Source organism: Bombina bombina, chromosome 8 (assembly GCF_027579735.1).
Source record: "Bombina bombina isolate aBomBom1 chromosome 8, aBomBom1.pri, whole genome shotgun sequence".
NCBI classification, from domain to species: Eukaryota; Metazoa; Chordata; class Amphibia; order Anura; family Bombinatoridae; genus Bombina; species Bombina bombina.
The window spans coordinates 37,370,652-37,390,977 of NC_069506.1; the positions used below are offsets into that span (position 1 = coordinate 37,370,652).

The 20,326-nt window shown below is 37.8% G+C and overlaps 1 protein-coding gene across 1 annotated transcript in view; it reads left to right on the forward strand.

Moving 5' to 3' along the window:
- Positions 1-20,326, forward strand: part of VWA5B1 (von Willebrand factor A domain containing 5B1) — a 264,188-nt gene that overhangs the window by 205,999 nt on the left and 37,863 nt on the right. Inside the window, exon 14 of the mRNA XM_053689852.1 lies at positions 17,055-17,289. Within this exon, the coding sequence (XP_053545827.1) occupies positions 17,055-17,289 (235 nt within the window). The remainder of the gene's footprint in view (positions 1-17,054; positions 17,290-20,326) is intronic.

Sequence of the window (20,326 nt, forward strand, 5' to 3'; positions counted from 1 at the left end):
GTAGAGACCAGCAATAAACAAGAAACAATACATACCTATTAACAGAATTAAACAATAACCACATTTTGACCATAAATATGATCACTAACTTCAAACTCTCGATTGAGGGGTAAAACAAAAAGGTAGGGGAATCCAAAGACCTAACTTGGTCTAGGTACAGTTAGGATTATATAGCGAAAAGTAAGTGCACATGTTTATAGCAAGTAAATTACAATTCTACAGAACTTCTATATCTCTGGTACATAGTCCTTAAAGCAGAGTCTTTCAAAGTCATTGATAAGTGGACCCAATAGGTGGTCAAGGAAAAATCCTCTCTCTTAGTCTTTTACAACAAGGCCCATTATCTGTTTCCTAAAAAGGGCTTTAATAAGGGGTTTTAAACATTGAAACAAAAGTAACAGTAAACAGTATTACCTGAATGTAGAGTCACCTCTTTAATAGTTACAGTTCAGGAATTATTTTTAGCGCTTCTGAGATCTTCCAGGTTCTATTTCTCAGCCAAGGAAGTCCGCATCAACCATTGTCAGGATCTTGAGCTGTTGATGGACCATTCACGGAGGGAGCTCTTGTTCTTTTTCGCTGGACTGTTTGCCAGCGTGGTCTTTGCTGTAGTGGGTTAGATCCTTCTGAAGCTTTTGTCTCGTGAAGAGACGGCAAGGAGGGTTGTGGTACTCCTAGTTGAGTGCAAAAAGATTCTAAATCCTCCAGTGACTTGTATACGTGCATTCGGTTGTCCTTCAGCACCTTAACACTGAAAGGGAACCCCCATCTATAAGGAATTCCATGTTCTTGGAGGTGTTGTGTCAGAAATCTTGTTTCTTTTCTATTTTGTAGGGTGAGTGGACTAAGGTCGGAGTAGATCTGTAGTTGGTGTCCTTGGTAGGTTATTGATTGCTGCTGCCGTGCAGCTTTCATTATTCTCTCTTTGTCAAGGTATTTATGAAACTTTATGATCACATCCCTTGGAGGGTCTTTGTCCTTGGGTTGTGGGCGCAGTGCCCTATGGGCTCTATCTAGTGGTAGGTCTGTATAATCCGTTTCTTTCAGCAATGTTTTGAACAAATCTTGGAGGGAGGAGGACAGATTTTCAGGGGCAATTCTTTCTGGTAGACCTCTAATCCTTATATTCTGCCTCCTTCCCCTATTGTCTAGGTCCTCCAGTTTTTCTTGAAAGAAGGATATTTGGGATTCTTGGGCTAGTAGTTTTCTATTCATTAAGTCCATATCTGCGGTCTGTGTTTCTGACTGTTCTTCCAAGTATTCCACTCTATTACCTAGTTCGTTTACCTCTTTCCTTACTTCCGCCAGCCCGTCTTTAATCATGCGGCCTACCTGTTGTATAAATTGGGAGAAGTCTCCTTTTGTGGGAAGGTCTTTCAGATCAGCTCTTGTGAGTGGAGTGTCCGTTGTTATATTCTGTAGGCTATCCGTCTTCTCTAGAGTCTGAGAGGAATCTTCATCGTCCATTGTTAGTGCATGCGTTGATTTAAAGAACATATTCATCTTGTTGGGGTTATTTTTCAAATTCTTATGGCTTTTAGTTGATCTCCTTGATGCCATGCTTGAGGGTATTTGTTTGTTCTGTTTTTTTTTGTTTGTTTGTTTTTTGTGTGTATATTTTTATTTATTTATTTTTTTTATTAATTATTTTTTGTTTCTCTCTATGTTTTCTATGATAAAGTTGCAGAACTATGTATTCATCAAATTTCCAAATCCCACAACAAGTGTTTCAGGCAGATGTGGTGAATAGAAGAAAAAGATATGCTCCAGTCTTAACCCCTCTTATAAACTGAAAGAGCAGCTATACTCAGCAGGCTTTATCTAGCCTGGTATAATCAGAGAAGATTCTGTGTGTTAAATATCTATGATTAAAAAGTCTCAGCGATATGTGCCCTGCTGGAGGTTCTCTAGGCCCCCAAGATAGTGTGACTGGGCCTGCTGGGGAGTTTGTATTTAGTGCTCTGGGATCGTTTCTACAAGTTGCGTGTGATTTACTGTGGAGGGCCACCGGACCTCAGCAAGAGTGCAGTGCGGTCAGGAGAGGAGGGTCACCGGTATATCTGTGAGTCAAGATCGTCTCTGTGCTTTCCGGTTCCCAGCCCCCTGTAATAGAAGTGTGTCTCGTCGCCTGTTGCTGCGTTGCGTTAGGTATGGCGCTCACCTCTTAACTGTATTAGAGCCGCAATGGCCGCCGCACACAGGTTCGTCTCTTCACCTGTTCCACTCCAGTGCCTGTTTACTCCTCCAGCGATCGGAGGGCTGCTGCCTCTGAGAGGGTGAATCTGGGTCCAAGTCGCTAATAAGGATCCTGAATCACGGTCAAGTTTTTCTTTACAGGCAGGGAAAGTTCTTTGCCTGGTATGGCGATTTTGGCGCTTCTTTGGAAATTGTGCTATAGCGGTGCTCACATTCTCTTTTTCTGCTTATTTTGATTGCTGAAGTTCTTTATGCCTTTATGGCATATTTTGTGCAGCTTGAAACATAGATTAATGTGGTTTTATTTCCCAACTGTGCCTTTAGACTTACAGAGCTTCACTCTATGCGACCATTTCAGTCCATGGTCGGCTCCGCCCCCCGAGAATTGGAATATTATATATACTTTATTGTTCTCATAAATTCTCTTTTTGAGCAGAAACTCTAAAATTTATTTTGCAGACTAAAGCTACTTATACTTAATTGTATGATCTTTTACAATTATGTTGTTAGTTGTCCTGTGCTCTGAGCTTTAATTCTGTGACAGTTAGTCTTATATTAGATACACATTCAGATATTTTTCTGTATATTATTTGACTACAATAAGACTTCTGTTTCATTATATTTCTGCCTTCCCTGTTTTGTATTATTTAAAACTCCAAACAGTGGTGTTGTTGGGGGGCAGAGAGGGCACTAGCGCCCCCCCCCCCACTATAATGACTGGACCTCATGTGGTCACCCTTTCCATTCCTGCCCAATCTCCACAAAGCCTCACCAACAACTTGCTGCATCCAACCCTGCCTCGACCACCTCAATCCTCACCCCATCTTCCAGACATTTCACTGCCCATAAATTGCTTGTGGCTTTCCTGAAAGTGCAACCCCCACATTTAATTTCTAGAGACACCACTGTCACCAATGACTTGTCAGAGAAGCTACTTTTCCAAAGCAAAACATATGCAAATATTTTACATGTAGAAACATTTACCTTTTTTCAGAGTTGATTCTGAAGTTGTTGAAATTGTTTTAATTGCTTTGCATTAGGTTCTTGTTTCATGTGTTATATTTCATTTAAAGACCTCTTGACACAACTATAGATGCTAAAAGCAGAATTGGCCACTAACAAATATGTGAAAATATAGGAAAAGAGATGTGCTATATGAATTTTACCTTCTCATCTGCTCCACAAGCCCCTTCAGCAACCTTAGGAACATCTATGAATCTAGTCCCTTGTATGGTAGCATGTTGCTGCACTTTACGACAGTGTTTATGGTTGATATCTTGGAAAACAAATAAAGATACAAGAATCAGGAAGTCGGGATAGATTTAAAGGCAGCTAAAGAAAAGGCAAAGATGCTTTAAGAATCAGAAACAAAGTTACCATCAGTGGGATAAACTATAAAACACCTTGCAATTACAAGACTTCTTTGTTTTTTTTTGCAATAAATTAACATAATAGACAAATGTGAATGTTTTCAGAACATTTATCAAGCACCGTATTGAGCCAAATGTAACTGTTTCCACGCAAGCCTTCAGGCTGTCCGGAAACAGGAGTTAAGAAGCGGCGTTCATAAGACCGCTGCTCCTTAACTCGTCCGCCACCTCTGAGGCGGCGGACAGCAATCCGCCCTATCGCATATGATCGGGTTGATTGACATCCCTGCTAGCAGACGTTTGGCCACGAATGCACAGGGGGCGGCATTGCACAAGCATTTCTAGGGAAATGCTTGTGCAATATGTTGGCATTTATCGATGTGTGGCAGACATTGATAATTCGGCCCCTTAGTTTGAAGCAGTTGTCCAAACTCGCTCCAATACGTGCCTTACTTGGAGGTGCCAATCACGACTTATTAAGTTTGTGTTAGTAAAATGCCCATTGGTTTTTAGTTCTTTATCTTATTACTTCTGCTGAGGCCCATGAAACACAGATATGTAGGAAGGTTAGGCTTGGGAAGTCTGCAGTGTGCACTTCCAATTCTCATAATTGGGAATACCCCACATATTCAGAGTAAAATTACATCAAAGGGGGAAAACTAATATTGAAAGTATATTGCAAAGTTTGTTTATCACACATAATCACACATTTTATATTACAAGCTCAAGGCGTGTTATGTCCCTCTGTGCTCAATATTATAGAGTGTGGTATTGGTTTGGAAAGGGCATTTACTTTATTTACATATTCAATCATTTATAATTATTTAAAATCTATTTTCCCCATTTAACTCCTGGATAGAGCAAAGCACATATGAAAAGGGTCTGCCTTGCAAATGTATGGAAGTTTATTGGCTCTAATAATGAGTGCACCCCAAAGACCACTAATGTCTGCAGACCATCAGATCAACCAACTGGAACGTTCATGCATAACGGATATTTCCTCCCAAAGCAACAGCTGCTCCACTTAAGTACATTGCCTGATTAAATTATTATTGGTTTAATCCTAAATTTTAAAGAAGAAATGCAAACACAACTGCCTGTGGCAAAATACTTTCAAACTGTTAACCTTAATATTGAAGTGTCTCTTATAATTAGCAAATGCGCGAGAGCCAATTATTCCTGCGGTGGAGTGTTTCTCAAGAGAGATACTAGAAAAGTCTTGCTGTACGAATGCTTAGAAAAACAAGCTGGCCTGGAAAAGCTCAGCCAGTCCTGTATTCCTTGTTAATGGCAAAAGATATGAGTGTGAAATGCACCATTGTACCAATGCAGCATATGAAGCCTCTGGGACAGATGAAGGAAATGACAGCTGCACACCACTTGTATGTGAAGATATGGAAATTGCTGTTCACAAAAACTGCGCCTTTGAGCAGGCATCCACAGTTTTTTTTTCCAACAAAAAAATGTCCCTCACATAATAAAATTAGTGTAGATGCTGTTAATATGTCAATGATATATATCTATATATGAAAGGAGACTTTTTTTCACGCTACACGCTTCAGCACGTGTCAGCCATGTTTAGTGACTATGTGGTAACGCGAGTACACTGAACACTTTATGGATCAAATTGCCACATGGTTGAAATAGAAAATTGCCCTCTTTGCAGTGAGGGAAGGTCACATGCTCCTCTAACTCGCTTAACACCAGGACCAGGCTTGAAATGTATTGAAGCCGGAGGTGGGGGGCTTTTGCCCCTGTTGCCCCCACCCTATTAGAATCATAGATTTATTGACATCACAGCAGTAAAACACACAGTAAACATAGGATAATAGAGGCTACATTAAGGGTTATTATAAAAAAAAACCTAGTGTCATAGCCCGTAGTAAAGAGTTATATAGACACAGGGGCCGAATTATGAAGCTTGATGTCCCGTGTTTCTGGCGAGCCTTCAGGCTCGCCAGAAACACAAGTTATGAAGCAGCAGTCTAAAGACTGCTGCTTCATAACCTGTCCGCCTGCTCTGAGGATGCGGATAGACATCGCCTGAAATCAACCCGATCGAATACGATTGGGTTGATTCACACCCCCTGCTAGCTGGTGCAATGATAAATGCAGAGAGCGTATGCTGTCGGTATTTATTGATGTGCAGCGGACATGATCGTCAATATCGGATCATGTTCCCTCTCACCTTCTTAAATATGCCCCATAATATTTGTTCTAGAGCTGTGTATTAGGGCTTCAACAAATGTATCCACATTTTGCTAATTTGTTTGGTCGTCCCATAAACGAACAGCCAAATACATGGACATGAACAAAATGGACAAAGAAATACTCCTTTTTTTTTATGATGTACAGGTGGTCTTACCATTTATATGTCCATCATCCCCTGTCCAATCTAAGTATTACTAATAAATGATGTTAGGGACAGCCAGTTAGGCACTAAACATTGGATTTTAGTCATACAGGTTTCTCAAATCTTAACCTAGCATACGGCTAGATTACGAGTTTTGCGGTATGAGTAAAAAAGCAGCGTTAAGGCTCATAACGCTGCTTTTTCACTACCACTGGTATTACGAGCCTTGCAGGTTTAGGGGCACCGAACACTTTTTTGGCCGTACCGCAAATTAATTTACGCAATTTGCGTAAAGTCTTTTTTCAATGGGACTTCCATAGCGCCGATATTACAAGCTTTTCCTGGGAGGCCAAAAAGTGAGCGGTACAGCCTATCCTGCAAGATTCGTAACGCATTCTAAAGTCAGTAGTTATGAATTTTACACCACAAAGCTGTAGCATAAAACTCATAACTAAAGTGTTAAAAAGTACACTAACACCCGTAAACTACATATTAACCCCTAAACCAAGGCCCTCCCGCATTGCAAACACTAAAATAAAATTATTAACCTCTAATCTGCCGCTCCTGACATCGCCGCCACTATAATAAACATATTAACCCCTAAACCGCCGCACTCCTGCATCGCAAACACTAGTTAAATATTATTGACCCCTAATCTGCCGCCCCCGACATCGCCGACACCTACATTATACTTATTAACCCCTAATCTGCCTCTCCGGACATCGCCGCCACTATAATAAACATATTAAACCCTAAACCGCCGCACTCCCGCATCACAAACACTAGTTAAATATTATTAACCCCTAATCTGCCACTCCTAACATCGCCGCCACCTACCTACAGTTATTAACCTCTAATCTGCCGCCCCCAAAGTCGCCGCCGCTGCTATACTAAATTTATTAACCCCTAAACCTAAGTCTAACCCTAACCCTAACACCCACTAACTTAAATATAATTAAAATAAATCTAAATAAAAATTACTATCATTACCTAAATTATTTATTATAATTATTATTATTATTATTTAAAACAAAATACTTACTTATAAAATAAACCCTAAGCTAGCTACAATATAACTAATAGTTACATTGTATCTAGCTTAGGGTTTATTTTTATTTTACAGACAAGTTTGTATTTATTTTAACTAGGTAGAATAGTTACTAAATAGTTATTAACTATTTACTAACTACCTAGTTAAAATAAATTCAAATTTACCTGTAAAATAAAACCTAACCTGAGTTACACTAACACCTAACCTTACACTACGATAAAATAAATTACCTAAATAAAATAAAATTACCTAAATTACAACCCCCCCCCACTAAATTACACAAAATAAAAAAAAGACATTATCAGATATTTAAACTAATTACACCTAATCTAATAGCCCTATCAAAATAAAAAAAGCCACCCCAAAATAAAAAAAAAACCCTAGCCTAAACTAAACTAAACTACCAATAGCCCTTAAAAGGGCCTTTTGCGGGGCATTGCCCTAAAGAAATCCGCTCTTTTACCTGTAAAAAAAATACAAACAACCCCCCCCAACAGTAAAACCCACCACCCACACAACCAACCCCCAAATAAAATTCTAACTAAAAAAAACCTAAGCTCCCCATTGCTCTGAAAAGGGCATTTAGATGGACATTGCCCTTAAAAGGGTATTTAGCTCTATTGCTGCCCAAACCTTAACTTAAAAATAAAACCCACCCAATAAACCCTTAAAAAAACCTAACACTAACCTCCGAAGATCCACTTACAGTTTTGAAGACCGGACATCCATCCTCAAAGAAGCAGGGAGAAGTCCTCAACAAAGCGGCAAGAAGTCCTCAACGAAGCCGGGAGAAGTCTTCATCCAAGCCGGCAGAAGTGGTCCTCCAGACGGGCAGAGGTCTTTATCCAGACAGCATCTTCTATCTTCATCCATCCGGCGTGGAGCAGGTCCATCTTCAAGACATCCGGCGTGGAGCATCCTCTTCAAACGAGTCTTCTTCCCGAATGAATGTTTCTTTAAGTGATGTCATCCAAGATGGCGTCCCTCGAATTCCGATTGGCTGATAGAATTATATCAGCCAATCGGAATAAAGGGTGAAAAAATCCTATTGGCTGATGCAATCAGCCAATAGGATTGAGTTTCAATCCTATTGGCTGATCCGATCAGCCAATAGGATTGAGCTTGCATTCTATTGGCTGTTTCAGCCAATAGGATTTTTTACCTTTAATTCCGATTGGCTGATAGAATTCTATCAGCCAATCAGAATTTCTAGGGACGCCATCTTGAATGACGTCACTTAAAGAAACATTCATTTGGGAAGAAGACTTCGTTTGAAGAGGATGCTCCACGCCGGATGTCTTGAAGATGGACCCGCTCCGCGCCGGATGGATGAAGATAGAAGATGCCGTCTGGGTGAAGACTTCTGCCCGTCTGGAGGACCACTTCTGCCAGCTTGGATGAAGACTTCTCCTGGCTTCGTTGAGGACTTCTTGTCACTTCGTTGAGGACTTCTCCCGGCTTCGTTTTAGGATGGATGTCCGGTCTTCAAAACTGTAAGTGGATCTTCGGGGGTTAGTGTTAGGTTTTTTTAAGGGTTTATTGAGTGGGTTTTATTTTTAGGTTAGGGTTTGGGCAGCAATAGAGCTAAATACGCTTTTAAGGGCAATGCCCATCCAAATGCCCTTTTCAGGGCAATGGGGAGCTAAGGTTTTTTTAGTTAGGATTTTATTTGGGGGGTTGGTTGTGTGGGTGGTGGGTTTTACTGTTGGGGGGGGTTGTTTGTATTTTTTTTTTACAGGTAAAAGAGCTGATTTCTTTGGGGCAATGCCCCGCAAAATGCCTTTTTAAGGGCTATTGGTAGTTAAGTTTAGACTAGGTTTTTTTTTATTTTGGGGGGGCTTTTTTATTTTGATAGGGCTATTAGATTAGGTGTAATTAGTTTAAATATCTGATAGTTTGATTTTTATTTTGTGTAATTTAGTGTTTGTTTTTTGGTAATTTAGGTAATTTTATTTAGTTGTTGTGTAATGTTAGGTGTTAGTGTAACTCAGGTTAAGTTTTATTTTACAGGTAAATTTGTATTTATTTTAGCTAGGTAGTTAGTAAATAGTTAATAACTATTTAGTAACTATTCTACCTAGTTAAAATAAATACAAACTTGCCTGTAAAATAAAATAAACCCTAAGCTAGATACAATGTAACTATTAGTTATATTGTAGCTATCTTAGGGTTTATTTTATAGGTAAGTATTTAGTTTTAAATAGGAATTATTTAAGTAATGATAGTAAGTTTTATTTAGATTTATTTGAATTATATTTAAGTTAGGGGGTGTTAGGGTTAGGGTTAGACTTAGGTTTAGGGGTTAATACATTTTAGTATAGTGGCGGCGACGTTGGAGGCGGCAGATTAGGGGTTAATAAGTGTAGTTAGGTTGCGGCGACATTGGGGGCAGCAGATTAGGGGTTAATAAATATAATGTAGGTGTCGGCGATGTTGGGGGTAGCAGATTAGGGGTTGATAAGTATAATGTAGGTGTCGGCGATGTCCGGAGCAGCAGATTAGGGGTTAATAAATATAATGTAGGTGTCGACGATGTCGGGGGCGGCAGATTAGGGGTTAATAAGTGTAAGATTAGGGGTGTTTAGACTCTGGTTTATGTTAGGGTGTTAGGTGTAAACATAAATTTAGTTTCCCCATAGGAATCAATGGGGCTGCGTTACGGAGGTTTACGCTGCTTTATTGCAGGTGTTAGGCTTTTTTTCAGCCGGCTCTCCCCATTGATGTCTATGGGAAAATCGTGCACGAGCACGTGCAACCAGCTCACCGCTGACTTAAGCAGCGCTGGTATTGGAGTGCGGTATGGAGTTCAATTTTGCTTTACACTCACTTCTTGCCTGTTAACGCCGGGTTTTGGAAAACCTGTAATACCAGCGCTGTAGGTAAGTGAGCGGTGACAATAACGTGCAAGTTAGCACCGCACCCCTCATAACGCAAAACTCGTAATCTAGCCGATAGGTAGGTAAGAGACTAGAAGAGCCTCAGACATGTTTATTCATTTTGATTAAAGCTATTGAAACATGCAGTTGTGTGACTTCTGTGCCTCTGTGAGTTAGTCATTGACACTAGTTCAGAGAGTTGTATGCTCTGTTAACAATGAAAGATTGGTTCTTTTATTTACTCAAATCCGATAGTGTAAATTGTTTCATAAAAGGACACTGAACCCAAATTTTTTATTTCATGATTCAGATAGAGCATGCAATTTTAAGCAACTTTCTAATTTACTCCTATTATCAATTTTTCTTTGTTCTCTTGCTATGTTTATTTGAAAAAGAAGGCATCTAAGCTATTTGTGTGGTTCAGAACCCTGGAAAGCACTTGTTCATTGGTGGATGAATGTATCCACTAATCAGCAAGAACAACCCAGGTTGTTCACCAAAAATGGGCTGGCATCTAAACTTACATTCTTGCATTTCAAATAAAGATACCAAGAGAATGAAGACAATTTGATAATAGGAGTAAATTAGAAAGTTGCTTAAAATTGCATGCTCTATCTGAATAACGAAAGAACATTTTTGGGTTCAGTGTCCCTTTAATATTAGTTGTCTATATTTGCTTCTCCCTTTGGAAATAATGGTAATGAATCCAAATCCAATATTCGTTTGAAAAAAAAAAAAATGCCCACATGGATAAAAATTCAGCCAAACTGAATGTTTGGAAATATGTTAAACAAATCCTTTGGACCAAACAAATTTTTTGCCCTGTGAACATTTCTATTGTATTCCATTTAATTGTCTTTTTAAGGAGTAGTTGTTACAAAAATAGCCAGTAACAATGTATAATAGTTTATCCAATAGATGCATTTTTTTTCCCTGGATTTAGTTCAGTGCTCAGTTCCTGTAGAACTTCTAGGACATTTTAATTCTTAAGTCATCCTATCTTCATATTATCATCTTAATTTCAATAGAAAGATACCTAGATATTATTTGCAGATGATCTTGAAGGAACCTTGAGGATGGTTACAATAGGAAAATTATAGAATATGCACACTACATTATTAGCAAATATGTACTGTAATACAAAAATGTGTGCCATTTATGTCACCAAAACTCTACTGGATTCTTAATTTTTAAAAGAACTTGGTAAACCAATAATAAATATTCTAATTCATTAAAGCATCTCCCTAGATAAGTATGTGTTTTCTTGATTAAAGGGACAGTTTACTGTAAAATTGTTTTTCCCTTAATGTGTTTCCAATTACTTTCTTTACCAGCTACAGAGTATAAAATGTATGAGATTTGTTTTTTTAAGGCTTATTTGTGTATATGAATTAGCTGATTTTGTGTTTTGAAGCCACAACCTAATAAAATGGGTTGAGCTTGTAGGTATAATTAGATCTCATTACTTTATCACATTGTGTACATATACATGCTTCTTTATCTTATATCTGTCCATAAACCAATCACCAATACTTGGAGAGAACAATGTAAAATTAACATTTTATTACCTTATCTCTTCTATAACCCACTGGGAGTGTAATTTTTTCTACTGGCTGTGTTAACACAGTTTGGCCTCGAGGCCAAAAACTTTCAGGATTTGTGGAGATACCACAGGCTAAATAAACTAATTCAAATGCCAATATAAGGTTAATTGAAATATTTGTAAACAATTTAATACACTTCAGCAGGTAAAGTGGATCATTGGGAACAAATTAAAGGGGAGAATTTTTTTGACTAAGGGGGTTCCACACATATTAGTCAATTTCAATCTTTCAGATTTTCTAGGATTGTTTGGAAAAAAAACCAGGGTCAATATGGTGTAGATATGTTTTATGCATGTTTTACATTTACATAATCATGATAAGGATATATTCAGTATTGTAGGTTTTTAAGAGAAAATCAATCTTCACCAAAAAGGGCAACGCTAGTGTTGGCATGGGCTGAACCATCTTGTTTTTCTGGCCAAAGCATTCACAAATTGCTAGCCTGTTTGTGTCATTGTTTGAATTGTGGGAAGTAAGTATTTAGCAATTGCCTTGACTGTTGAACGTGATATGCTTATTTTGTGGTTGATATTCAGTCCATAACTTGAGGTTATTATTATTATCAGGTATTTGTAGAGCGCCAACAGATTCCGCAGCGCTTGGGTGGATTTTGATCACTGAAGATGATGCTGTCTATGCATCCTGTGGGGGAATTATCTAGTATCTGTTCAGATCCAATAAAATCTTTTTTATTTCAATATGGACATGGTACTATTATTTATCTATTATCTATTGTTATTTGCATTGTTGAAAAAGGTTTATCTGGATCCATAAAACAGCTGAAAAGCATGATCGTATATAGTTAAGATTTTGCACTGCTGATTCAGTCCTTAGTACAGCATGGCTTGAGATGTGTGTATGTCTACTGATTGCATCAAAGGTAATCCAGACGGTACTTCTTTAGGTTAAAAAGTATAAACTTTATTCGGTCACATAAAAACAGCAAAAACGTCTCAATAGAGACTGGGGTAAAAAAGACAGGGGCAATGCATGTGGGTCTAACGCGTTTCAGCTCAGAAGAGCTGTACTCATAGAGCTCTGATGCTTTGCCTTAATGAACACACTATATAAATATTAGTTAATTAATCAATTAAAAACATATGTGCCAATCCTGTGATTAACTCTGTGCTTAACTTTCATTTACTGATAATATCCGTATATCAAAGCTGTTGTAAAGCCATTCATTTAAGTACAAATCTTTTTTGTTAAATGTGTATATGTTTAAATGTAATATATTGTGGTCCCTCTAGATACAATTGCTAAGGGGAGAAGATTATTTGCATATCCTTTATATTCTTCGTGTATTTAAAGTACAGCCTCTTATATTTCATGTGGAATGCAGCTTCATTGTTTTTAAGGTACAATATCCCCTCCTATCCTCATAATATAGAGGTGTCAATTATAACACATGCACAATATCCCTTTATGTCTATATTAAAAGGTGGAATACCAGCCTTGATGTGACATCCTGAATGCCGGTAGTTTAGAATAATAACACAAATCAGGAGCACCAGTGCGTCCGTTGAAATAAAATTTAACGTTTATTAGAGATTAACAGCTGGATAAAAAAGTTACAAACGTAACCACAAACTATCAGTAAGTAGCATATGCAATGCCCATTCTGCTAACACGTTTCGGCATTAGCCGTAGTCAATGCCAGTGTAATACATTTAATATATACTTATTTAGAGACTGGTTAAGGTATGGTGTCTGTTGTTATTGCGAGAAATTTATTAAATCGAACCTATAGTTAAAACCATCCGGTAACCTAGTCTTGAGAGTAAATATCAAATATACCTCTCTCTTACTGAGGTATTTGTCTAAATCACCTCCTCTTAATGTCAGAGTCACCATTTCAGCAACTGTCCATCTGAAGGACTCAGTTTTTCACACATGCTTCTCAATAAAGGGCTTAGGGGTGACAGTTTGTCCTCTCTTTTCCTACTCATTTCTGTGTCTACCGTGATACTAGATAGGTGCTCCCTAATTTGTGTCCTTACTTCTCTTGACGTTTTGCCTATAAATTGAAGATGACATAATTGGCAATTCAATTAGTATGTCTACTGATTGGCTAACCAGCCTTGCGCTACTAAGAGCGTCAAGGCATTGTGTTAATTTAACCTCTTTGTAGGGATTAATGATATTTTTACCAAGGTACATTTGCATAATAACAAAACGTGCTAATGAATTAGAGCAATTTATTACTGCACAACCATATCCCTTTAATTCAAGGAAAATGTTTCAGTAAAAATCTTGTTCTACTTTTTAAAGGTTCTGTTGCGTTATTATAAGTAATTTAATATGGTTTAAATAAAAAATCATGCTTATTTCTGTCTCCCCTTTTAACAGTTAAATTACTAACCTTTATATGTTTCCATTTCTGTGTACAGTGAAATGTATTAGGCCATATACAATCATTATTTTTTTTAACTTTACTGTTAAGTTTTTTAAACCTGATTTTGCATTAATTCATAGTTTTAAGAAATCTTGATTGATTAATGAATTATTCAATAATATAGTTGAATGGTGGGTTTTAGTTCATGGTGAACATGCATATAAATAAAGAATGGATTAATGTATCTTGTGGATTCTTTATAAAAACAAATAAGATATATTTGTGCCCAACAGGGTTATTAAAAAAATCCACAAACATTTCAAATTCTGTTCTTTATTTTTTTATAATTACTGGTGCAGATAATTGACAATATTACAGCAATAATAATGTTCTGGATAGAATATAGGGAAAAAGGCAACAACAAAAAATAATGTTGAAAATTAATGTTAATAACTTTGTTTTCTTGTATTATATTCTTAATATAATATTAATTTACTTATCAACACTTACTGCTATTTTGATGGCAACTTAAAACTTTACCATTAGGAAGTAAGAAGAAGAGACTAGATTGGAATTTGGTTTTTAAATGGACAATAAACACAAAATTAAATGTTTAATTATATAAAATTATATATTTAAAATTATAGTTAAAAAATATTTTATATTTCCTGGTCTTTCCTGTAATTTACAACAAATTGGGCCTTTTCTACTCCCCAAAGAGGCTTAAGTGTATCTCCCTATACTGACATATGTTGTAGATTCCCTGAGCTGTATATAAAGCAAAACTATAACGTAATTGTCCATCACTAGCTAGATTCATTAGCTAGTCAGAGACCACAAGCATTAAATAAATATATAAAATAGATAAATAAATAAGAAAAAAGGACAGTGCCCATAATCAATGGGAGGCACAAGATCATGGTCTTCCACCTCAAACAAGCCATACATATAAACATTATTCTTGCTTCTGTTTTTATAAAACAGACCTTCATGCCATCTCTTTGCTTTAGGGTCCAAAAATTAGAAAAAGCAGCGTTTCAATCCTGCTATAGGCTCTTAGTCATGACATGACTAAGACATGATTAAGTCATGACTAAGAGCCTATACCAGGATTGAAACTATATAACTTTTTCTTATCTTTTGACCCTAAAGCAGAGATGAAATAAAGGTCTTTTTTATAAGAAGGGAGGCTAGAATATTTTTTTATTTTCATGCACAACAAAAGAAAACCAAGTACATATTCAAGAGAGCTTTAATGAGGGGTATCCCTTCAACTTTTTTGGATTTGCAATACCTGAGCCAATTTTTGCTATTAAAGAAAGTTATAAATGATTTTACAACATTTACTTGCTTATCTATTTATTTTTTGCATATCTAGATAGACAGACAGATAGATAATAGATAGCCCTTAATGCCCCTTTAAAGGATAAGTTGCGATGTTCCTCGTTAAGTATTGTAGGAAATACATGCAACTGACAATGTTTATAATCAGAAATCAATTTCATTTTTCACGGTAGATTAAAACAGATTTTGTTTTAGAGAATTGTAGATTTTTTTAACCAGAACTATGGGGTCAATAATAATCCTTTAAAAAGTTGTATTCAATTGTTTTCTACAGAAAATCCCCATTAAAGTCTGAAGGGATGTAGATAAATAATTTGATACACTTTTCTAAAGAGTTGTGATCACTGCCTATGTGTTTGAAAATCTTTGGATAACACCAACAAAAATCCAAATTAACACATAGGCAGTAAATTAAAAAAAAAAATAACTTTCATAACTCAGACAGAGCATGTCATTTTAAAGAACTCTCTTCTATTATCAAAATTTTCCTTTTTTTCTTGGTATCCTTTGTTGAAGATTAAACCTAGGCAGGCTCATCAATATGTTACTGGAAGCTATTTATTATTATTATTATCTTCAGTTATTTGTAGAGCACCAACAGATTCCACAGCGCTATAAAGGTGTGGTATACAAGGCAACACTTATAGGGATCAAATGGGTAGAGGGCCCTGCTAAGAGTTGCACTGTTGTTGTCAGCTCTTATGAAGGTGATCTGCAAACAGCTGGGCTCATAGGCTTACATGCTAAGGCAGACATCCTCAAACGTGGCCCTCCAGAGGTTTTGAACTACATTCCCCATGATGCTCAGCCAGCATATCAGCTGGATGGGAATGATAGGAAATGTACAGTAGTGCCAAACCTCTGGAGGGCCAAGTTTGAGGATGTCTGTGCTAAGGGGTTCAAGGGGATAGCTAAAGAGTAGAGGAACTGGGATTAGGAAAGGTTAGTGTAGGTTGTATGCATCCCTGAACAGTAGAGTCTTTAGGGAGTGCTTAAAGTTTTCAAAACTAGGGGAGACTCTTGTGGAGCAAGGCAGATTGTTCTACAAGATAGTAGCCAGTCTGGAGAAGTCCTGTAGACGAATTGTGAGGAGGTAACAAGAGAGGAAAAGAGTAGGAGGTTGTGAGCAGAGTGAAGGGGACGGAAGGGAGAGTATCTTGAGATAAGGTCTGAGATATAGGGGGGAGCAGTGCAGTTGAGGGCCTTGTATGTGAGAGTGAGAACTTTGTGTTTAATCCTGGAGGAAAAAGGATGCCAGTGAAGAGATTGTCAGAGAGGTGCAGAAGATGAAGAGCAATGTGTAAGAAAGATGAGCTTGGCAGAGGCATTCATTATGGATTGTAAAGGATCTAGGTGGCAACTAAGGAGACCAGAGAGGATGGAGTTTCAGTAGTCGAGGTGGGAAAGGATGAGAGAGTGGATTAAAATCTTAGTTGTGTCTTGTGTAAGGAAATGTCTAATTTTAAAGATGTTTTAAGGTGAATGTGGCAGGATTTGCCCAAGGACTGAATGTGAGGAGTGAAAGAAAAATCTGAATCAAGTGTGACCCCAAGTGTGAGCTAGCTTCAGATTTTTTTACATTTAGCCACCAATCAGTAAGCGCTGCCCAGGTGCTGAACCAAATATGGGCTATCTCATAAACTTAAATTACTGCTTTTTAAAATAAAAATACCAAGAGAACAAAGAAAAATTCATAATAGGAGTAAATTATTAAATTGCTTAAAATCACATGCTCTGTCTGAATCATGAAAGGAAAAAAAATTGGTTTCAGTATCCATTTAAGCCTAAAAGACAATTAACAAGGTATGAAATGTCATTATATTATGGAACCTAGAATATGATAAAATAAAGTTCACCAGTAATTATAAGCCGATAATGGTCCTTCACTTTCTTTCCCCTTTCATCCATTTCCTGCTTTTCATCAGTCATTTTTATCTGTCAACCCATTTGTCACTACAACAAAAATTAGAGGCGCAGGAGCCAGGCGTCCATCGCTACTCCAGCAGAGTTGCCTCTCCTTCTGCCTGGATGGGGACTCCCCACTGATAAATGAGGCGCAGCCATCTGCTAACACAGGAAGATCTACCAACCTGCAGGAGAATTCCCTTTCTCTGAAATCCTCCTCTGACAGTCAACCCTTCAGCAGCCCTGGGGACCTGGGTGAGGTTTTTCTTTCATGGTCCATGCATGTGTTTTTGTTTAGAAAAGGAGTGGATGGATACAGTTGCAGGTTATGGATCTTTACCCAAGACCACCTGTTACTATGATAATGTACGTTTAAGAAAGACTATCACTCTTACACATTGATTGCATGCCACAATCATATTTTTCCTGCTAACATTTGGAATATTAGTAGAAAGGCTTCTGTCTTAGCTGTAAGCAAGGGGGTTATTCATAAACTAAAGGATGGAAATATTTGCCTAGAAGTCCTATGTTATAATGAGATCAAGATGTTCTGTGCTAATTGATCAGACAGAAAATATGGTATAAAAAAAGAAGTTGTTACAGTGAACTTATTGGAAAAGTAAAGTCAAAATTACAGTTTTATGATTCAGATGGAGCATTTTATTTTAAACAACTTTCCAATTTACTTCTATTTTCTAATTTGCGTCTTCTCTTGTCCTTTGTTAAAAAGAACACCTAGGTAGGCTCAGGAGCACTACTGGGATCTAGCTGCTTATTGGTGACTGCATGTATATGCCTCTTGTATTTGGCTCACCTGATGTATTCATCTAGCTCCATGTTGTGCATTGGTGTTTTTTCAACAAAGGATACTAACAGAACAAAGAAAATGTTGTAATGGAAGAAAATTGGAAAGTTGTTTAAAATTAAATGCTCTGGGGCATATTTAATAAGGTGCGAGCGGACATGATCCGATATTGCGGATCATGTCCGCCGCACATCGATAAATGCTGACAGCATATGCTGTCGGCATTTATCATTGCACCAGCAGTTCTAGGGAACTGCTGGTGCAACACCGCCCCCTGCAGATTCGCTGCCAATCGGCCCGATAGCAGGGGGTGTCAATTAACCCGATTGTATTCGATCGGGTTGATTTCCGGCGATGTCTGTACACCGCCTCAGAGCAGGCGGACTGGTTATGGAGCAGCGGTCTTTAGACAGCTGCTTCATAATTTGTGTTTTTGGCGAGCCTGAAGGCTCGCCAGAAACACGGGGCTTCGAGCTCCATACCGAGCTTGATAAATAGGCCCCTCTGTCTGAATTATCTGAAAGGAAATCTTTTGGATTTTATGTCACATCAAAGGGACATTAACCCCCTACGGACATAGCTTTGGTTTGCTCAATGGTTCCATGATGGAATAATTCTGCCATTGGTCATTAAGGGTTAAAAACGAAATAAATGTTATAAACATAGTATCGAGGTTGTTCCCTGCCTCCCTCCCACTAGTGAACTCTATCTTTCACTACGTTCTACCTGATAAGTTTGCACATGTGCAACAATGCTCCTTCAGATGCCTGCACTGTAACCTAGGTCCCAAAATCGTGGCACTCATGATTTAGAAGAAGGTGCATGAAATGTATTAAGTGTTTTGTTTCCCTTTAAAGGGAAATGGAAGTCAAAATTAAATGTTCATAATTGAGATGGAGAATACAATTTACAAAAGTTGTTATTTGACTTATTTTATCTTCTTTTTGATCTCCTTGGTTGAATCCCTGAATCGTGTCTGTGAGAGCATATGTAGGTAGGTACAGGAGTGTGCATACACCTGCATTGTATTAGTGTTGGTGACAATATTGCAATTTTTTTTTCGTATTGTACCCATGACAATGCAATGCAGTTGAGCCTGTTAGGAATGTTGGAAAGAAGCCAAGTTTCTGCAAAGTTGTAAATTTAATAATAAAAGTAAATTGGATTTTTAAAAAAAAATCTATGCTGTATCTGAATTATGAAAATGTAATTTTGAATTCCATAGGGTAGATTTATCAAGCAGCAGCTCGCCGGAAACTTAAGTTAAGAAGCAGCGGTCGTAAGACCGCTGCTCCTTAACTCGTCCGCTACCTCTGAGATGGCGGACTGCAATAATCCCGATCTGATACATGATGATGATTGAAACCCCCTGCTAGCGACCAATTGTCCGTGATTGTGATTGTCCGCAAATGTGCAGGGGGCGGCATTGCACAAGCATTTCTTGTGAAATGCTTGTGCAATGTTAAATACGGACAGCGTGTGGTGTCAGCATTTAGCGATGCCGGACGGACATGATTCGCTACATCAAATCATGTCTGCCCGGCACTTAGTAAATCGGCCCCTATGTCTCTTTAAATGAGTGGCTCACTTTATCTCGGCAAAAAAATGTGTTAAAAAACTTGCACATCAAATGTAATATATGATAGTATATAGCCTGAGCTCTTATTAAACTTGGGTGAATCATGTTTTTATGCCATTTGTGAAGTATGAAAGTCACATCCATATTGTTATCATTATGGGGCAATAACAATGTACAGAGACATATAGAAGTAGCAAAAGAGAGAGGCATGAAGAGTCTGCAGTAAAAATGCAAGTCAGAGAAGTGACAAGACTGAGGTCCATTTATCAGCTTCAACTTAAAACTCGCTGTACTTACGTGTCAAGTTACACACAAAATATACTACTTAAAGTTATCATGTTGTCAATTTATAAAAAAAGTGTCCAAATCGTTTTAAATTCTGTTCAATGCTCGCTGAAACTTGATGACTCTGTAATTTCATCGGAATTGTGCAAAATCGATCGTATCTCGAGGTAGATTGGACTGATTTAAGATTTATTATACTTTTAACTTATACATTCCTGGGTAGAACATCGTGTTGGACCAGAGTCTCAATCCACAAACACTGAGCTAGCGAACACAATAAGAAACAATATGGGATGCACCTATAACTAGAGTGAAGCGGTGAATAACCTCAGTACAATGTTTATACAATTTATTTAGGCCTAGATTATGAGTGGAGGACTATCATTAGCGCAAGGAGCGTAAACGCGATAGATGTTAGTGTTTTTTGGCGTGGGGGCTGTGGTGGTTTAGGGGTTAATAGTGTAGAAGGGGACTTTGCAATGGGCTATGTGGCGGTTTAGGCGGTTATTAGAGTAGGGGACTTATGGCTATTCGGGTTAGCGTGGTAGTATTGGTGTAAGGTTTTTTCCACTTTTCTCTCTCTATTGAAGTCAATGGGAGAGTACGTCAACGCTATTGTGATA